General features: G+C 41.7%; 2 protein-coding genes across 8 annotated transcripts in view; one reads left to right on the top strand and one right to left on the bottom strand.

Moving 5' to 3' along the window:
* The window catches only part of PALLD (palladin, cytoskeletal associated protein), a 265,196-nt gene that overhangs the window by 41,552 nt on the left and 203,426 nt on the right, over nucleotides 1-20,218 (bottom strand). The window lies entirely within an intron of this gene.
* On the top strand, nucleotides 5,291-6,780 carry LOC123023744 (A-kinase anchor protein 4-like). The gene has a single exon (XM_044430714.1). It carries the CDS (start codon nucleotides 5,676-5,678, stop codon nucleotides 6,609-6,611), a length of 936 nt encoding a protein of 311 aa, XP_044286649.1. The 5' UTR covers nucleotides 5,291-5,675; the 3' UTR covers nucleotides 6,612-6,780.

The raw sequence follows: 20,218 nt of genomic DNA, 5'->3' as shown, positions 1-20,218 counted from the left end.
ATACTATCCATGGTTAGCTCAAGCCATGAAATCCTGTTTGAGATGAAAACCTGTTTAGTGTTAACCATAAGCATTGTCTCAATGGATTGTGCTAACCAGAATTAAGAAATGCTACATGGTTTCAGCTTCTAAACAGACAACTGCAAAGTTTTGGTTTAGACGGAGCTATCTACTTTCATTTTCAATATGCCTAACATTCATCTTCAAAATGACATAAATTCACCCACTTCCATGGTATAGTGATGTCTGAAGGCAGAAAGACGGAGTTGTGGCTTCCCAGCAATTTGTGAACTCAGACATAAGAGCAAACTATGATTAGCTCAACCTCTGGTTTGGAAGGCAGTTTTTAAAAACAACAGTATGGTGCCCTGGTTTGTGAGCCACATGCAATGGCTTCTGCCGATACACTCAGCTCTACCTCTTGTTCACATCTAATCCAGGTGAGGCAGTGGCTGTCCTGGACCAGTGCCTGGCCAAGGTAATGGGCTGGATGAGGGCCAATAAACTGAGCCTCAAGGCAGATAAGAGAGAGGTCCTTTTGGTGAGTGGTTCAGGTTTTCAGGTAAGTGATTTTGGTCCTGTCCTGGATGGGGACAGGGTCCGCATCCTAGGAGTGCTACTCAACCCAGAGCTGTCCCTGAAGGTCCAGGTGACGGCGGTGGCAAGGAGTGCTTTCCTTCAGCTGATCCATCAGCTGTGCCCTTACCTGGATGAGCACTGCCTAGCAACGGTGACACATGTTCTGGTAACCTCCCGGTTGGATTATTGTAACATGCTCTATGTGGAGCTGCCCTTGAAAATGGTCTGGATACTTTACTTAGTACAAAATAGAGCTGCCAGACTGCTGATGGGGGACCGGTCGTTATTCTCGTATAATGCCGGTCCTCAATCAGTTACACTGGCTTCCGATTGAAGTCCGGGCCCAATTCAAGGTGCTGGTACTAACTACAAAGCCCTAAATGGCTTGGGACCAGGATATCTGAAGGAACGTCTCCTCCCTATATGCTATCATGCCCCTTAAGATCGGCAGGAGAGGCGTTACTTCAGGAACCCTCCCTGAAGGAGGTAAAGTGGGTGTCCCACCTGGAGGAGGGCCTTCTCTGTGGTGGTGCCCAGATTGTGGAATGTGTTCCCAAGAGATGTTCACCTGACGCTGACTTTATACTCTTTTCATTGCCAGGTAAAAACCTTTTTATTTAACCATTATTTTAAGAATTAAGGATTTTAGATGTTTTAAAATCCAGTTGCATTTTCTTTAGTTTTGTTGAATTTGAATGTCATTTATTGCTTTGTTATTTATTGTTTTAATTATGGTATCATTAATATTATTGATTGTAATTTTATTATTACTTCTGTTTTTAATTATTGTAAGCTGTCCTGAGATGTTGTATTGGGAAGGATGGGCTAAAAATGTTTTAAATAAATAATACAGATTCCGTCCTAAAACAACTGTTTGCCTTTATAAACCCATGTCTGCATGCAATGTGATACCTAAATGCAGCCATAGATAGTATGAGTGTGGATGCAATGCTAAAACAGAGAAAACATGGCCAGGAAATGAGAACAAAAGAACCTGAGCTACAAAAGGGAGGCAGAAGGCATGTTTTGAAGAGTTATGCATGTACTGAGCCTACAGAGGCTCCACTCACAAGCTTCCTCTCATCTGGAGGGTGGGAAAAGCCCCAGGAATGGAAGTCAAGCAATTCCTGCATGTGCATAATGGAGAACAGCCCAATTACTCCAACATATCACATTAATGACAGCATAATAGGAAAGGAACAGAAGACTGACCATAAATCCTCCCTAACAATTCATTATAGAAAATGCTTTGAGGCTGTTCTCTTTGAGTTATCTGCTTTGACCATATGGCCTGGGTCAGCTGCAGAAAAACTACTGCATATAGGACCTGTAGGTCTTAGCACGTAGCAGTTACAGAAAGCAATGCACAACCTCAGCTGGAGGCTCATGCTTAGAAAAAGCAAACTGTAAATCAAACAGTGACAGGAGGGCTTTTCAGAAACCTGCATCTCAGAAAGAAAACAGCAACTGTACCACAATCTGTAATGCGTTGACTCTGTATTTACTGCACCTCTTCCGTGAAATCATGGAACATCAGCATATTATGTTTATTCATTCATGCATACAAGTAGCAGTCAACTGTACACAAGGCAAGCTTTAAATACACAAACTCATTCCTGGCAGGCACACTATGGAGGCTGGGTTAAACAGACCAGTTACATGATTAATACTGCTAGATAAGTGAAGTTGCACAACTTACAGACAGGATTTGCATCTGGCAAGGCCAGGCAGAATTCAGTTTTGCCATCACCCTTGCAGAACAGAGTGATTTAAACAATGCAAATAAGCCACATTCTAGAAAGGTCTATCCGTGCTACCCCAGAATATCTGTGTCCATCTCTGCTTCAAGTGAATCATCCTGGATATTCCCACAGCACTGGAGCAAAGACTTTCAGCTCCAGGGGCAAAATGCAGCCCTCCTGAGGTAGCAATGCAGCCCTTTGGGGGTTCTCATGGCTTCGCCCACATCACTGGACTATCAGCTGTCTGCTGCTTTCCTGGTGTTTCTGCATGTAATTCTGAAAGATTCAGATGCCTCTCCTAAGAGCTTTAAGCTAAAATAGGCTGTTATCTGTAGCCCTCCTTTCAGTTTTGCCACCACTGAAATCTGACCTGCAAGAGCTTCTTCAAAGTCAGATTTGGCCCTCTGGCTGATCTGCAGGCATTTATTTGCATGCAGGGCCCCAGCCACTAAATCTAAATGCATGGTTACAAAAAGCTGAACACCACTTGTACTGTGGAAGTGGAGCTGGTGCCAGCTCATGGCTTCTTTGGGCAGCTGCTGGGGCACCTTGACCTGCCAGGGCCCAAACCACCATTTAAATTTCCCAGAATGCCCCCAACATGGCATAGTTCCAGGGCATTGTGGGAAGTGCATATGACAACTAGACCCAGATACCCAGAGCTTCTTGCAGCACGGCCACCGCCTGCCACAACCAGGATAGGAGCATTAGTGAAGTTCCCCATCAAAGGGTGCTTTGACCTTCAAACCTAGAGTTGACTCTCCATGGATGAACTTCATGAACCAGCCCTTGTGTTTTCTGGGTAGGAAAGGAAATGACTCTGTAGTGGCCTCAGCATGTTCTATGAATAATCACACATTGCTCAAGCTACACTGTATTTCTATAGGCTGAGCCCTAAGGCAACGCCAGGCCAAATATTACAGACTAATAATCCACTGGTCTCCCAGACAAAATGGGCTAGTCATATAGATTTTGCAAAGGAGTAGCAAAGGTTATACAGAGTTCAAGAAGTTACATAGATGTAACTCCACATGGATTGTGGAACTCAACTACTCAACAAACAAATGCACCGATACATTGACATATGTTTATCCTGTGAAAACCACACAATTCTCTCCTGGGTTATTTGCCAGTTCAGCCTGCTGTTGATCAGCAACCGCTCTTAATTTTAAACTGGAATTGGACAGGACATCCCTTCAAATGGAGAACAGTCCCCTAGCAGCCCTTCAGGAAGAAGGTTGTCCTCTGTAAGAGAGCACACATTTTTTTCAATTCAATTCAACTCAGTTCCTTCCAGTAGCCCAAAGGCTGTCTGGCATGTTTTGGAAGCTGGGAGGAGGGGATACCTTCTGGAGCAGATTTTAGGAGGGAGTAGACCGCTGTAAGGAGTGGTGGTCAGAGGAACAGAAAATCTCTTTGCATGAGGAGAAAAACCACCCTAGGTGGTTATTATGTCTTTAAAATTAAAAGATGTAGAAGAAATTGGTAGCAAAAAGGAAGTCCCAAGCATGATGCTATCAGTATAGACCACAACTGAAGCCCTGGATTGCCTCTGGATTCTAAGCTTTTGCTTTTTGTTGGGCTATGGTTACCCAGCAAAAGTCCACCAAAGATGTACTGAAAGTGAGAGTTATTTTTAGGGAAGCCAAAAGGCATTCCAGCTATATTAATGGCAACCCACGGTGAGGATATCCTTCTCTAATTCTGCTGTTACCCTCTTTCCTGCCTTATCATCATGCAACCCAGCGGCAGCAGCAGCTGTATTCACGTCTGTTTTCCATTTTTGTTTTATCTGCCAACTAGCCTCCAGCTGATGCTTGTCCTGAGGAAACCAGAAGCAATGATAAGGCCATTGCTTGGTGAGATGCAGGATATCTGCAAGCAATTCTTCCATTTACAGGAAGCATTTTTCATAGCAGTATACTACAGATATTTGTTTTCAGAATATGTACTTGCTAAGATAACCAAGGAGGAGGGCCACAGAAAATAAACAAAGCATTTGTCTCTACTTAAGTGTTCAATAAGTCACAAAGTCACAATTAATAACGCCAGCTTTCAATCTTGTACCAGAAGACTGTGTTCTAACACTGCTGTAATGTGAGCCAAGTTTATCAGACCAGACAAATAGCATAGCCCAGGCTTTTTTAATGGTAGGAAGCAGAAGGGAGAATTTGTTAAGTGCATTCTACTGCTGTGGTACTTTAAAGGAAGAAGCTGCACCTAATACCATTCTTCCCATTGTACAAGATGTGTCAAGGCAAAGGAGCCAAAGGATTTAGGAAATCTTCAAAGTTAGTTACGGAAGACTATCCCATGACATTCCCATAATATTAAGGGGCTTTGTACAGTACTACTTACTGATCTAAAGGACCATTGGTGTTTCTATTAGCTGGGGGAAGCAGGAATCAGTTTTGGGAGCCGAATCCCACCTTCGGAGATTCCTCAGAGAGCCATGTCTGACCACTGATGGTATGGTAGCTTCCTGGTTAATGTGCAGCCATTCCCCCTTCCCCACACACATACACTTCTAAGTGATTGAAATGCTTCTCATATGGCTGTAAATGGTCTAAACTAAAGGAAGCTGGTACTTTTTGGCTCCAGTACTTGTGTCTTTGGCTCTGCCCAAGTCTAGAGTACAGGCCCCAAGAGCTTCTCTACAATGAAATTCAGCCTGTGGCCTGAAAGAAGTTCAACATCATTGTGCTAAAGCATGGTGAAGAAGTCAATTTTCCTTCCCTCCCTTTAATGAGAAGAATAAGAATTCTAATGTACTGTAATGACTGCAAAAGTACCATGCCAAACCATCATAATTATCTGTTTTGTTTATAATATAAACTAATTTCTATAACTACCATTTCCAGAAATGGTAGTTATTTCTGATTGATCAATCAATCAATCCAGAATAAAAATGTGCTTTTAAAATGATAAATCAAGTATTCTTCTGTTTAGATCCCTTTCTGCCAGACAACTTTAGGCGGAACTAGACAATTATCAGGAATTTTCTAGAACTGTGATCCTAAAAGCCTCATGGTTCCCAGATGTTCATTGTATAAACAACCCTAAAAAGCAATCTAATATTGATGTGCTGAGAAGTTCCTGCCTTTTCTTTTGCAAGGTCTTCTTACAGTACCACCCAAGTACATCACTGGTTGCTTGGTGATTCTGATTCTTTATGATGTCATGGCTGCCATAGAAACCCTCTTGTCTATACAAGTAAAAATCCCATCTGCCAGGAGAAGAGCATGGGAAGCTGAGAGAGGAGGCAACACCTTGAGTCTGGCAGGATCAAAGCTGCTCAACTAGACCATCACCACTCTATGGCCCTGGGTGCAGCTCCACCTTAACACAACGAAGATGGCTCATGAAATTGACTGGTTACGCAGTCAGGCAGGTGTATGCAAGGTAAACCATTACAGTGCTGAAACACAGAAAGACCAGGACCGTAAAATGATCTGCTTTGTTGATGTTTCCAGCTTAAATGTAAAAGACAAAGATCAGAAGGGATACAATGAACTTGATCTGGGGAGTTTGGAGGAGAAAGAAGTTATTGTAATAAAAGATAATGAGCGAAACAATCCGAACAATACTGAAGGTGCAGTCTGTCTTTTTAAGCAAGGCTCCTCGGAAGAACTCAATGTTGTAAGCTGGCTAAGCAATGATCTTCAGAAATACGCCATTGGATTTCAGCATGCACTGACACCTTCAAGTGGCTCTCGTAAATCTCAGCCTTACACCATATCAGCTGACAAACTGACCACCACTGCTACTGGTCAAAGAAGCTCAGATGATCCTTCTTACGTCAACAGACTTTGCTCCATGGTTGTTCAAAAGGCACGTCAGGAAATCAAGGATAAACTAGAAAGCAACAGTAACAGCATGCGCCAGCCTCTGAATGCAGAAAGCAAAGTTTCAACTCCAAGACTCCATGATAACGGCTCAGAAAAGCCCTGGTCAATGGATTTGCATGCAAAAGACATTTTTGGAATGACATTAAAGATGATACAGCAACACCTAATGGAAAAAAACAGGGAAGCGTCTCGAGAGATAAGTTCACCAAGTTACACACACAGGGAGTCTACTAATTTTGACCGGGCTGGAGGAAGCCAAGTTCCCAAATGCCTTCCAGGGCCAGGTGGGTTACAAGATCCTCCACACCACGAACCACCGAAGACAAGCATATCTAATATCCTTTTGTCACTTGTTCAAAAAGTCTTGCGTGAAGCTGCTTCAAGTCTGGATGAGGCTACCAGTGATGCGCAACGGTCTTGTAAGCCGGCCTCCACTTCATAAATCAGGCTCAGGAGGGAAAAGGGCCTTATTAAAAACAGACTAATGGAACACGGCATATGTATGACAATGTGGATCACATAAGCAAGCAATTTATTGACCAGTTGATGTAATCTGCGATAAGGTTGAGCCAGTTCTTGGCTAAGGAAAGAAGTGGCTTCAAGGTAGCAATGTGCAAATATCACAGTTGTGCATCATAAAACATGGAAGAGGAAAGATCTTCTTTCTGTAGGGGGATCAGACAGGAGGCAACTGGGTCCCATCAATTCTGGAAGCAATGGTTAAATAACTTACATAAAAAAGAGCTCATAGCTGCTCCCAGCCCAGTTAATGGCTGCTTCTTAATTTACTGTTCAATCTGACATTCACACATTAGACTGAAGGAAAATTGTCCAAGATGAGCTACCACAAGCGAAATTTACTGCAGGAACCAATGAGTTACTTTGGAAAACAACAGAAAGATTCCACTGTGGGAGATGCTTCAGTGCAGACGCTTGATGGACTCCATGCAGGTGTCAACTCACCCTTCTCTTACTGCTTCAACCCAGCCTAGGTGCCTCACCACCCTTTACTGGTGCAACAACTGCCATGGCCACAACCGCAACAGCAACAAATGCCATCACAAGCAATGAATTCAACTGGTAGATAAAATTGTAGCTGGCCAAAATCCTCCATTAAAAACATTGTAAAAAGTGAAAGCAGGAGAAAGACTGTTTTATTAATCCCTTCAAATGAACATGACAAATGCCACACTGAGATACTCAATGAGCTTAGAAAGCAGCTATACGAAAACCAAGGTTCTTCAATTGGAAGGTACTAAGCAAACTCAGGCAAACCTCCATGCCTTAATTTTTATTCTTAACACAAGCATGAAATGCTTGTTTTGCTGAATTCCAATTATTTTTGTCAGAGGTTTCAGCAAAAATTGGGCTTGAACAACCCTGAGACAGCCTTCTTTGACTTTGCACCCTCAGGTGTGTTGGACTACCATTCCCATAATTCCCAACCATCAACAAAAAACAAAAGAAAACAAAAATGTGGTCAGCTGGCCCATGAATGGGCCAATGCAGCTGGAAGATTCTGGACATCTTAGTTTTGTAAAGGCCCAAGGAAGCTCCCCTTTCTCTGTAGGTAAGGGACACAGGGAGCTTTCCTGTTTGTTCACAGCATGTGCTTTACCACTGAAGTGTGAAATAAACCCCAGCTGGGGAAGCTGGGGAAGAGGGAAATGTAGGAATTGAAAAGACAATTCCCTTCACCTACCCTCCTTACCTCCAAGGTTGAGAGGAAGGTGGATTGTTTACCCACCCTACTAGCCAGATGGTGGCAGCGTACATTCTATGGCAAACAAGAATGCGGAAGCCTTCTTTAAACAGAAATAACACTGGGATAAGGTGTCATAGGAGGCCATTCACATAAAGTATGCACACCTTTTAGAAAAGCCATTTCAGGTTACATACTGAAACCACTTGTACAGAAAGTTGGTCAGTGGCCAACATGTACAGGGCAGGTGATCAGTGTAAAGATGGAGAGCCACATTTTTCTGAGAGCTGCATGCCATGGCAGCCCAGCATCAAGCGTGTGAGTGGATGGATTGGTAGCTTCTATCTGACCTTCCCTATTTACCAAGATGGACACAGTTCAAAAACAAAGATATGGGGCACTTTGATTTTGCTGATGACACCCACCTTTGTAACACCACAGTGTACAAACAAATACCTTCCTCTCAAACAAAAAAGAACACATTTTATGACCCAATTCACATACCTCTCTCTGCTACAACCATATCCAGGTTGCTTCATTGTTGAAATCATTATCCAAATAAGCCTGCATAACTGAGCATACCATAGGTTTGTCAAGTACTACTGTTTGCACCTACCCAACAAGGCCGGGATGGATAACTATTTGCATCATGAAGGCTGAAATTGCCCCTGGGTTGCAGAACAGCAGCCAATGGTTCACTGGCAGGAACCCCCATTTTCTTTCTCTTCCAAACACACACACACATGCACGTGTGCGCCCCACACAATTCTTACACATACATATGCACTCTTCCTAGCCTACCTCCTCATGTGATCCCTGCATTTTCCTGCTCAGCACTGTGAGAACTCCCTTTCTCAGAGATGGAACAGGGGAAAGACTTATCTTTGACTCTCTACCAAAAAAAAAAAATTGTCTGTGGCAAGCAGTACAGCCCAGAAATGAAACTGGTAGGCTGGATGGGAAATTCTGCAAGAGGTATCCTCATGGGCTAAAAATTCCTTATGCCAGCTGTGCAATACTTTACAACAGAATGGCTGGGCTCAGGTGGCACCATAATCCACACTGAAGACAGGTATCAGTTGAATGTGGGTTGTTACTGAACCATGGATTGTGCTGTTGCTGAATGCAGCTTGCTATGAACAAGCCGTGCATGGAACCCATGATTTGTTTTTCAGCTGTGAGCTGTGCGCTATTCACCATGGTTTGTTACCTTAGCCCAGTGGGATAACAAAAACCTACAATAACAAGCCACACTTAACTCTTTTGTGGTCTGAACACAGACTGTGAGACACAAGGGCCCGTTAAGCACTCACAAGTCCCATTCCATTTCACCCACTCCCTTCCGCCCATGGAAATTCAATGGGATTTCAGTGTGCTGTGCCCCATGTTAAGAGTGGTTTAGCAGAAAACCAGGATAAGCAAAAATCTATTTTTTTTTTGTTCAAATGGTACCATTTTTGTTAAACATGAAGCACTTGCACATCATCTGTATTGTATGCTGTCCAGGCAATACTTCATATATTAGCAATGTAGGCTGTTAAATCCTACAGGAGAGATTTAGTCCTCTAGAAGCTGGTACCAGAAATACTAAAGCTGCTATATTCTTTAATTTACAGTTTAGTTGTAATTTAATTTTGGATTTGGAGTTAACATGAACTCTACTAGAAGGAAAAGTTAGCTTGATTAGTATGCTTTATAAATTAAAAGAGGAAAATGGTCATCTTGACTCCTGGCTGACCTAAAATATTCTCAATCAATACTTAGCAAAACCAGCAGCTTCTCTCATGAGGTACTCCAAATGAGTGAATGGAAAAAATATAGTAGTTTATTTCAATAGCACTGTAGCATCTTGGTATCATTTTGCATACCTCCTATGTCTGATATATAGACAGTTCCATTTCTCTGCTGCATACATTCCAGATGTGAAGAGAAGTCAGAATGAGTTTTAATGGCCCCTTGCCAGTTGCAAAAGGCCTCTCTAGTGTTTCTGCTGGTCACACAAGGCCATGATGCCTTTAGAACCACTTTCCCCAACCTGGTACCTTCCAGATATGTCAACTGATTGATTTCAACTCCCTTCAGCCCCATCCTTCAAGCTTCCTTTGAAGGCAATAAAATATATTTAACTCTTCAGTGCAGCAAGCAAGTGAACTTTATTTGTCCTCTTATGGGTTTGGGGAAATTTGTCTATCATGCTATATAATACTGTCCCTGGAAAAGCTTGTTGAAGGACGTGAAATTAATCCAAAAATTCAAATACTTGAATGGGAAGAAAAGCAGTATTGGTAAAGGTAGTCAGGTGGATTGATACATTAAGAAAGCAAGGTAAGGGCAACAATTCCAAAGCCATCCATTCTAGTCTGGCTGGTACAAGTTTTTCTTTTCTTTCTTTTTCATAAAGAAAGTATATTTTTCTTTTCTTTCTTTTTCATAAAAGGGAATTGATCAAGGGCAATGCCACATTGCCCAGGAATGTTGCCTTCCATCTCATGGGGAACTGATGTGCCTTTAATGGCTTCAAAATATGGTGAAATTCAGCTGCTGTAGATTTGGTTAAGCCTCTCTGGTATTGTGGGGGCAAGAAAAGCTGCACCTATGGTTCTAGAACACATTTTAAAAGGGACTGAAACCCTTTCCACAAAAATCAAGCACCAGCTGTCCTAAACTTGTCTGGTGAATTATGCATCCATTGAAACCTGGGGAGTGAAAAAATGCAATCCCAAAATCAGACAAAAAACTCAGTGCAGATAGAATGCTAACCCTATGCATTAGCATTACAGCAACAAGCCTGCATAAACCTCTGACTTGTCTGCCTCTCACTCCTCTCCTGCACGCACAAGGAAGAAATACCAAGTTTTGTCTTAAGAACTAGCCACAGTTCTTTGTGATGTTTGAACTTGTTCAACATTCAGTTCTTTGAAAGGGACAGGGATAACTGGAGGTATCCATGGGTGCCATGTGAGGGACCCACAAGTAATTTCCTTAAAAAAAAAAAAAAAAGATAGCTTCTCCTTCCTGTGCCTGCTCCAAAGTGAATGTGAAAAGTCATTGTAGCGGCTAGAATAGATTTAATGTATTGTTTAGCCCCTTGGAACAACCAGGAGTTCCTGTAGTTTGGCACTCAGAGGGAACTGCCATTAGTTCTAAAGTTTGTACTCCCCTCTTCCGATCCCCATGTTACTTCAGGCCTTCTCCCACAATACTGACAACCTGAGCCAAGCAATGGATTGTATCCATCCCTGAAAGATGGAGTGGGTGAAGGATGCACTATGCAAACTGTTTCAGCTTAGTTACATTGGTTATTCTTAGTTACACTTCTATAGCCAAGGCTTAATTTTAACTAATAATATTAAGAGCTGCAACACCAAAAATTGGGAGAAGCTGTAAAAGAGCTGATGGAAGTGTTAGTTGAGGGAACGGCATCTCTAACACCTCAAGATATGCAGCATCAACTGCTATCCCAATTTTATGATTTATATTCATTTTAAAAGAATCTTGAAACTCACTTGATTGAAATAAGATGCTCAAAATATCTTTTATAATTATTTCCATTGCATATAAACATAACCTCCTGGAATTGCTAAACCAGTCTGACTAAATATAGTGAGCACAACTCATGTTGTTGGGGTATCTTTCTCTGGTATGCAGCTAATATAAATAAAATGAGTGGAGAGAAGCTGGCTGTATTCCATGGGCATTACATCACTCTTCCTTAATAGGAAACCTCTCTCCAACTTAACAATTTGCTTTAGTGTGTCCATTTAAGTTCTCAGAGAGGATCATCTTGTGAATCTGATGTTTTAATCAGCAACAATGTAAAAGAACAGTAGAAATTTTGCAATTAGAAACTGACCACAGCTTTTGTTGCAACATCTGCTTAAAGCTTTTAGTATCTTCTAGTGAAATAGTAGTCAACTTACTTCTGAGCAAAAATACTTAGTATCACAATGATAAGCAACAATGATGATTGTTAAATAATATGCTACATGCTCTAATTCCATACTGAAAAGGTTCTTAACATATCTCAAATACATATATTCCAAATTTCGATGTACTTAGTTTTTGCTGTCCATGTTCAGTAACTGAAATACTTGCAAGTCATCATGAACAAATAAAAAACATTTTTCTTATTTTTTTCCAGCAGTACTGACTATTTAATCTAAACAACATTGTACAGAAAACATCAAACAAATCTAAGCAACTTGATTATTTAGGAAAATGTAAATTGCTACAGATTTCATTGAAGGCCTCTTATGGACTTCTCAGAGGACAGGTTCTGTTATAAACTGGTATATAACTGTCAATTGACTGGGGAGTCCAAAATATTTGAGCACCAGGGATATGTATTTCTTTTTAGGAGTCCACTCAGCCTCTTCATAAATCAGGCATGCCTCTGAGGTTAGATCTGTAAAGCTGCTGTCCTAGGAGAAGATGAGTTATAACTAAGGGGAGGAAGAAAAGGAGGAGGCTGCTGTGGAGACTGACCCTTGGCTTCCAGGACTGATGAGCCTGCCACTTTAGGTTTGAGTGTATGCTGGTCTGAAAGGTCAGAAAAATAAATACTCTGTCCATCTAAAGGCAGCAGAGGCCATTCATCTTATGATTCATAAAGTCTAGTTGGTTGTCTCAATATATAAAAGCCCAGGGTCTGTGAAAAGACTGGTGGGCAAAGCCAGAAGCATCTGCCTTGTTCTTTAGGTCTTATAATTTAAGAAAAACCTAGTATAAATGCTATTATCATTATTTTTATAAACATTTCCGGCCACCTTGTGACCAAACCAAATGTGGCATTAGAAATTTGATATTATCTTCCATCCACATAACATTATTTTAAAAGCTGACATTACCCCCATCCAGTGAATTGGGGATATGCCAAATGTATGAAAATCATACACACTGGATTTGTCCAATGGAGGGGGTGGGCCAGCATACATGGTCCTATCCCAGTACATAATTTGATCCCTCACACATCTTCTCAAACTTTTTAACAGGCTTTTGAGAGAACACTTCTATGTTTTGATCTTGTGCCCAATCTAGATGAGATAGCCACAGAGAGATGAGAAATCTAAGCACAGATCTTCAACATCTTATTTAGTTTGACCCTTCAGACAATCTTCTAAACTATGGTTTTGAGAAAAAGCAGCCTGCAGCAAGCCTTGGGCTTGGACATACTTCTTCCACTTCCTCTGGTCAAAATAAGAAGAGATAAGAAGCTTTACATTTACAAAAATACACAATCAAATATGGGTAGAAATAAAACAAAAAAGGAGCAAAGTTCAAGCTGATCATCCCTAATGTCTGGCAAAAAAAAAGTTTTGAGTTAAGGAAAAAAAAAAGAGAGTAAGTTTGATTTACACACAATTTGCTGTAAAATGCTGCAGTATAGAAGTCTTTCCAAGTAGTTCTTGCTGGGGAGTATACATGTAAGCTTTCCCCTGGAACAAGGATTTTTTTTTCAAACTCTGTACCAGCCTTTTTGTTCCATTGATATTAGAAGCCATTTGTCCTACTTAGTGGCAAACCATAGCATACCACTGGTTTGCACAAAATACAGTTTGGGATCTCAGTTTAAGGGGGGGGAAATGACTTGTATTGAGGCAAAATGGTATCATATGATTTGCTGTTAACTAGAAGTTTCTATTTTCCTCCCTTCACAAATGAGGAGAGGATACAAGAGGTGTGACACTAGTTTCTACAAAGGTATGACACTAATTTCTACTGTCCATTTCATAGTTATGTCTGAATTGAGTTTTAAGAAATATTAATGAGCCCAACTTTAGCCCTGCTAAAGCAGCAGGGAGATTCCCATTTCATTCAAAACTTATGCACTGAGAAATTCCAGGTGCCTGTCACTATTTGGTTTCGAAAGTTTTTGTTTGCAGAGTTCATTCCCAAGGTCTCCTTTCCAGGAATGGTCAAAAAAAGTTTGGTGTTATTCTCAAAACATTTGGATAAATAATAGTAAAACTATGTTTATAACACATCTATCAAGACTTAAGTTGCAACCAACTTGGATCTAAATGGTGATGAGTGATAGATGATGCAACCATTGTTCTATGCAGTGTTGTGTTAGTTCCCTGCTGAGCTTTAAGCATTGTCCCTTGGTACATTGTCAGGGGTGGAGGGGAGAACAGAAAACATCTGTTAAAATGAACCGTAATGGAAAAAATGCAACAGGCTTCTCCCTGTCTTCTATTTTAACAGTGCGTTGCACAAGTTCAATTTCTATATATAGCAACCAGAAAGAAAAATCACAGTTTGAACTAAACTGTAGCTGGACCCTGTCAGGTCATTTCACAGTTATCTTGCAAAGATGCTATTCAATAAGTCTTAATTTTGTGCAAATACGTGGGATATATTTATTTGTGACCATACTTAAGAGTGATAGCAGGGCAGCTTAGAGATCTGAACAAAAACAAAACTTTTAAAGTCCTTGACTCTTCTCCAATTTTTGCAACAATCCTATGCTTAATATTTATGGTAACACAGGTCAACAGTTCAGGTCAAGAAGTGACAGGCAATGCTCCACTTGGGCTGATACAAGCAGGTAATACTGACCACTTACCCACACAATACAAAAAGCTAGGTCCGTTTCAAAGAAAGACTGACTGAGTGAGCCAGGTCCTTTTGCTTTTTAAAGGTCTCTTTCTTTAAGCCCCTTATATTTCTGGAGTTTAAACAGTTATAGCCAGACACAACAACATAATTTATATGTATAAATATTCGTTTACCATCAATTTATTCATAAATATCCTCCAGAAAATTCTGGAAAGTGTTTATTTACTACTAACACTGATGCACTGCTTGTACAATTTAAAATGATACTTTGGCAGAACAAAACAAGAACATTAAAAACAAAAAGTTAAAACAGCTACATAATTAAAAAGGCTAAATCAGGGGTGGGATACCTGAAGCCTCGGGGCCAAGTCAGACCCACCAGAGGTTTCAATCGAGCTTTCTAAGATTGTGCAAAAGGCCTCACCCCCTTCTCTTGGCCCACTGACCACTGATGGTCCATCCGGTGGTTTCTCAAATTTTGTACTGCTGCTCCCCCAGTCTGAACATTTGAAATGTCTCTCTTGAGACTGAATTATTGGCAATGAGAACTTTACACTAAGGTGACTGGTATCTTCAGTATGTTGGCTCTGCCCACCCTTGAAGAAGGCTCCCAGGACTGCCTTCAAAACTCAATTTCATCCCACAGCTGAAAGTGGTTCTGTACCTCTGGACTAAATTTAAAAGCTCTGCTCACATCCTTTCCAAAAGCTTGAAAATTTCCACCCAGTCATGACAATTGAAGGAGAGCATTCCAGTGGTTGAAAGTGACACAGGAAAAGGTTTTCGGTTCAATGCACTCTGGAGACCAGGGCCTCATTCACTCTCACATATATTCTGGGTCCTCTAACACCAATGCTCACCATTCCTGGGACCCCAGTGTCCCCCAGTTATTATGGTTATGGTCCCTTCCTCCTTCTGCCAAATGGATCTCACACCCTGATGGCTCTCCCTGTCTATGTATCGAAAATGGTGGTAGGGGTTTAGGAACTCTATGAGAAATTCGAGAGAGCATGTCACAAAGGGTGCCAGAGCTTTCTGATAGTGAGTCCTAGATTTCCTTGCTCAAGCTTGTGTTCTCTCCTCCTCCCTTCCTTTGTTCTAGGAGAGGTCTTAGGCCAGCAGCTCACAGTTCAGAACAATTCTTGCTCTACTCTAGCCCATGGGTTTCTCCCCATTATTATAGATACCCTGGATCAGGAATGGGAAACTTGCGGCCCTCCACATCTTGTTAGACTCAATGCCCATCAGAGCTCAGGTCAGCATAGCTAATGTTAATACATTATGGGAGTGTCCCCTCCCTGCTTGACACTTCTGCCCTGGAGGAAGATTGCTAGAGTCATTCAAGACGCAGCTAGACAGCCATCTGAGTGGAATGGTTTAACCTGGAGTCCTGCATGAGCAGAGCACTGGTTCCTTTTCGTCCCCTACAAACTTGTACTATTCTATGATTCTATGAATGAATGTATAATCAACTGTGAGAACTAACTCTTCCAGTTTATTCCCCAGATCTTGCCACCAAAAATGCTCTTGCAAAGAATTTCTAAAACAAGCAGAAAGCTTGCAGTTATACTTAGCAAGAATATAAAGCCAGCCTTCAAGATTTGACAACACAGCTATTTTTTATTCAGGGCAATGCACTTCTTGGATACTGATATAAGTGGGTTCAATTGAACTGACTCAATGTGTTTTTTAGATAGATAGACTCACCAGTGGTTACTCATGACTAATAGGTTTCTTTTGCCCCAGTCCAGCTAACAAGCAGATAGTACTTACTCAGAGATAATGAAATATAACATGATCTAGCCAAAGGCTCATTTGGCAAATTTCAATGGGATCATTAAGCTCTTGCTTCTGTGTTTCTGAAATCAATGGACTCCAGATTTTTCTACATACTTACAGATTGTGAACATATGACGGAAAAGACTTCTGTCAGCAGATAAAACTGCTGTCAGTTACCTGAGCCTGAAAGACAGGGTCAGGTATAAATACAACAGATTATTATACATTGCATTTTGCATCATATTCAGAATTCAAATTAGTTTTCATTTCTAAGGGAAAAGCACCACATCAAAATGTGTTCTAAATCATAAGACATTCGCTAGGAAATAATAGCCTGGCAAAGCCATTAGCATTTGTGTCCAAATAAATATTATTGGGCAACATGTGCATTAAAAGAGCTATTTTTGTCCAAAGATTGCACAAATGTGCAGAATTCTCAATTAATGGGGTTTCACCAAGCACTATTAGAGACAGAGAAATAGACCTTATGGCTTCAGTGTTACATGTACTTGATGGTATAACTTTATTTTTTGTGTTTTAATTGTTTGGGGTCACAATCTAGGGTAGACTTCTCTGACCTGTTGCACTCTAGAGGTGCTGGACCTCGGCTCCCTTCATCCCCAACAAGCATGGGCAGGCCACTAGGTATGAGGTACTGCCTAACTCATCTGGAGGGCACCAAATTTGGGAACACTGATTCAAAAGAACACAGGTTTGTCTGTAGACATCCCAAGCTGTTTTTAACTTACTCAGACCTGAAAAAAGTTTGGAAATTAGGTACAAGCACCTTCAAGGGGGAAGATGTATCACGGATGGACATACACCATTTTTTCTCCTTTGATCAGCTGTCACGCCAAATTCCCAAGTTGCTTTTAAAAATTTAATGAGATAAAGAACAGTTATGGGATACCTTCTGAGAGCAGAAACTCTTGAAATTTGGGGAGTTTGCAGTGTGCAGTCATATATTGGATCAGAGCACTTTTTAGTAGCTTTGTGAGCATGTCTAAAAGGGATTTCCTATGATTTGTGCACACTACCTCTCCGTGTGTCTGCACTCACATTTTAAGCATATTCTACAAGATTCCTTTTTCTAAATCGCATCACAAGTATTTGTTTTTCCTGTCAGACTCACTGTTTATCCTGATCATCCTTACGTTAAATGTGCAATTTTCACATACTTCCATGTGGAAGCAACACAAGTGCAGATTTATGCAGCTACGGAAAAAAACAAGCCTTTCAAACTCTAGCTCTACTGGTATACAACTGTGTACTTTGCCAAACAAAGGAACTAAAGGATGAAGGGGGAAAAGCAGGGCAAACAGATTGCCTGCATGTAGAACTTATTATGCTCCAGAGGAACATTAGCATTTTATTTTGAAGTCTCTCTGTTTCCTGTGTGTTTGCATAATGTCAAATGTTAGCAAGAAGGTAAGGATATTTTGATCAGTACAAATAATTTACAGGAGTATATTCAGCAACTGCTTTTGGTGTAGATGGCTGGCTGGCACTGTCAACAAGCCTTATGTGAAAATACTGTCCATTAGATTTATTTCCAAGAAAATACATTAAGACTGAGATGCCAGTAAATCAAGACAATACTCTTAACAGCTTTTCAATTTGGTGTCACTTCCTGGAATGAAAATCTTCTCACATTTTTCAGTAAAGAAAGGCAAGTTCTTGCACAGCAGCAATTTCCTATAATTAATTAGTTTCCTCAATAAATGGCTTTGCTTTTCCTATCTGGGACCATGTCAGACTCATTCTCTGATCAGATGTTTCCTTAATGGCCTCTCAGACTGTACAGTTTTCCACATACAATGAAAGAAAGGCTAAAGAGCTGGTGAAAAAAAGAGCCAATGCATTGTAGTGGTGAAGAATGTGGAACTGGGACTCAGGAGATGTGGGTTCTAGTCCCCATTGAGCCATAGACCTAACTGGGTGACTTTGGGGCAGTCACAGACTCTCGACTTAGACTACCTTACAGGGTTGTTGTTGGGAGGATAAGAGATGGTGAATTCTGAGAGGAGAATTATGTAGGCTGCTTTGAATTCCTTGAAAGGAAAAAGGCAGAATATAAATATGATAAATAAAAATAGCAGGAGGGGGGCAGGGAGAAGTGAATTTCCCATGAGAGAAATTTCCAAAGCAACGGGGCCACCAAGCAGAAGGCCCTATCTTACTGCTTGATACCTTGATGTCTAGCCCATCAAAGGGTTGCAAAACCTGCTTGTAATGGCTTAGAAGGCTCACATGTGTGTAGGCAGTCCTTGAAACAGTCTGAGACCAGGCCATTTAAGATTTTAATGATAACAGCCCCCACTCTGAATTGCGTCCAAAAATACACTGGCAACCAGTATGGAATCAACACTGTATGTTGCACTTCCTTGGCCTTCACAAGCTACTGGGCAGTTGCATTCTGTACCCCATGGCTTCTAAACAGTCCTTGGAGACAGTACCATGCAGAGGGCCAGGACACTTGATTGCCACAGCTCAGGTGGCTTATTTAAGCAATGCTGTGGTGGTTGGGTGTTGTGGCATATTGTAATGACTGATCCCTGTCTATGGTGGACTGTGGGTGAGATTAATAAACCATCCACAACTCTAAGACAGCCCATGGACTGTGGAGATCATATGAACAGGTCTATGTAATCATCTTAGGCTAACATGGATATAATTAGGGCACAAATAAGTGAGGTAAGGGCTGTTTTCTTCACGTAGGGGTGCAGGTGGTGGTTCAATATAAGGCATTTCTGACCAATGGTGCTACCTACTGTATTTTTCGCTCTATAAGACGCACCTGACCATAAGACGCACCTAGTTTTTAGAGGAGGAAAACAAGAAAAAATATCATTACTAGCGTCAGAATTTATGAAGCTCTGTTGCTCATGGTCACTGACATCACTTTCTTAGTCAGTAGTGGAATTACTGAAGGAATCCACAATCTACACCAGTTATACAAGAGCTGCTGCAGACAATTCAATAACAAATCTAAAAAAGTCAGTAATGTCCACGCTGCCCTACTAGTAAATAATAGAAAAAAACTTCTGACAAAAAATGAGATATTGTACGGTAAATCAAACACACAGTGGACTAAGTAGCCTTTGAAGAATAAACTTCATACACGAAGATAATGCTGTTCAAATATCCACTAATCCTAAAAAAAGTGTGTCTGATCAACTAACAGATAACTGATCCATGGAAAGCTTCCTGATAATCACAGGCACATTCCCCATCACTTCCCCATGGGCTTCATTAAAAGACGGGTTGCCATTTGAAAACACACGCCGACCTGTGATTAACAGCTCTCACCTGCGCCGGAGGAGGGGGATGAAGCAGGGCGCGCCGAGCGCGTGCTGGCCAGGTGGTGCCACGTGGGGCTGGCAGCATGCCGGCGGTGGTCTTCCAGGCGGTGTGGCAGTGGCGGCAGGTCTTCCCGGGCGGTGGGGGTGAGCAATCCGTCTCTCCGTGCGGCTGGCGGGTTAAAGCCCGCAGCTCCTCCTCCTCCGCACCTCTCCCCCTGAGCGGCACAGCTCTCACCTGCGCCGGGGGGGGGGGGGGGGCAGAGCAGGGCACACCAAGCGCATGCCAGCCAGGTGGTGCCACGTGGTGCAGGTGGGCCGGCAGCGTCCCGGGCGTCAGGCACACACACATTCGCTCTATAAGATGCACAGACATTTCCCCTTACTTTTGAGGGGGGAAAAGTGCGTCTTACAGAGTGAAAAATATGGTACATCTTCACTGATAGCATAATGTCTATGAGAACTATTAAACTGTCTACCTGATCTTTTATGGAAGTGTAATTTCAACCTATGAAAACCACACATCTCTATCCAGATCAGTGAATTTCCCTACCCACAGGTTCTGGATTAAGCTTCAGCCTGCTGCTCCTCAGTCTATCCTAGAATTGCTTCCAGACACCTTTTCCACACTTCTATAGCCTCTCTAGGACTGGTGGATGGAAACACGAGGTAAAGCACCATGCCGTCACAGTACAGTTTAGCCCCAACCTC

The sequence above is a fragment of the Varanus komodoensis genome, unplaced genomic scaffold (assembly GCF_004798865.1).
Source record: "Varanus komodoensis strain SLA01 unplaced genomic scaffold, ASM479886v1 scaffold21, whole genome shotgun sequence".
Classification (NCBI taxonomy): domain Eukaryota; kingdom Metazoa; phylum Chordata; class Lepidosauria; order Squamata; family Varanidae; genus Varanus; species Varanus komodoensis.
This window is presented reverse-complemented; position numbering and strand designations above follow the sequence as displayed.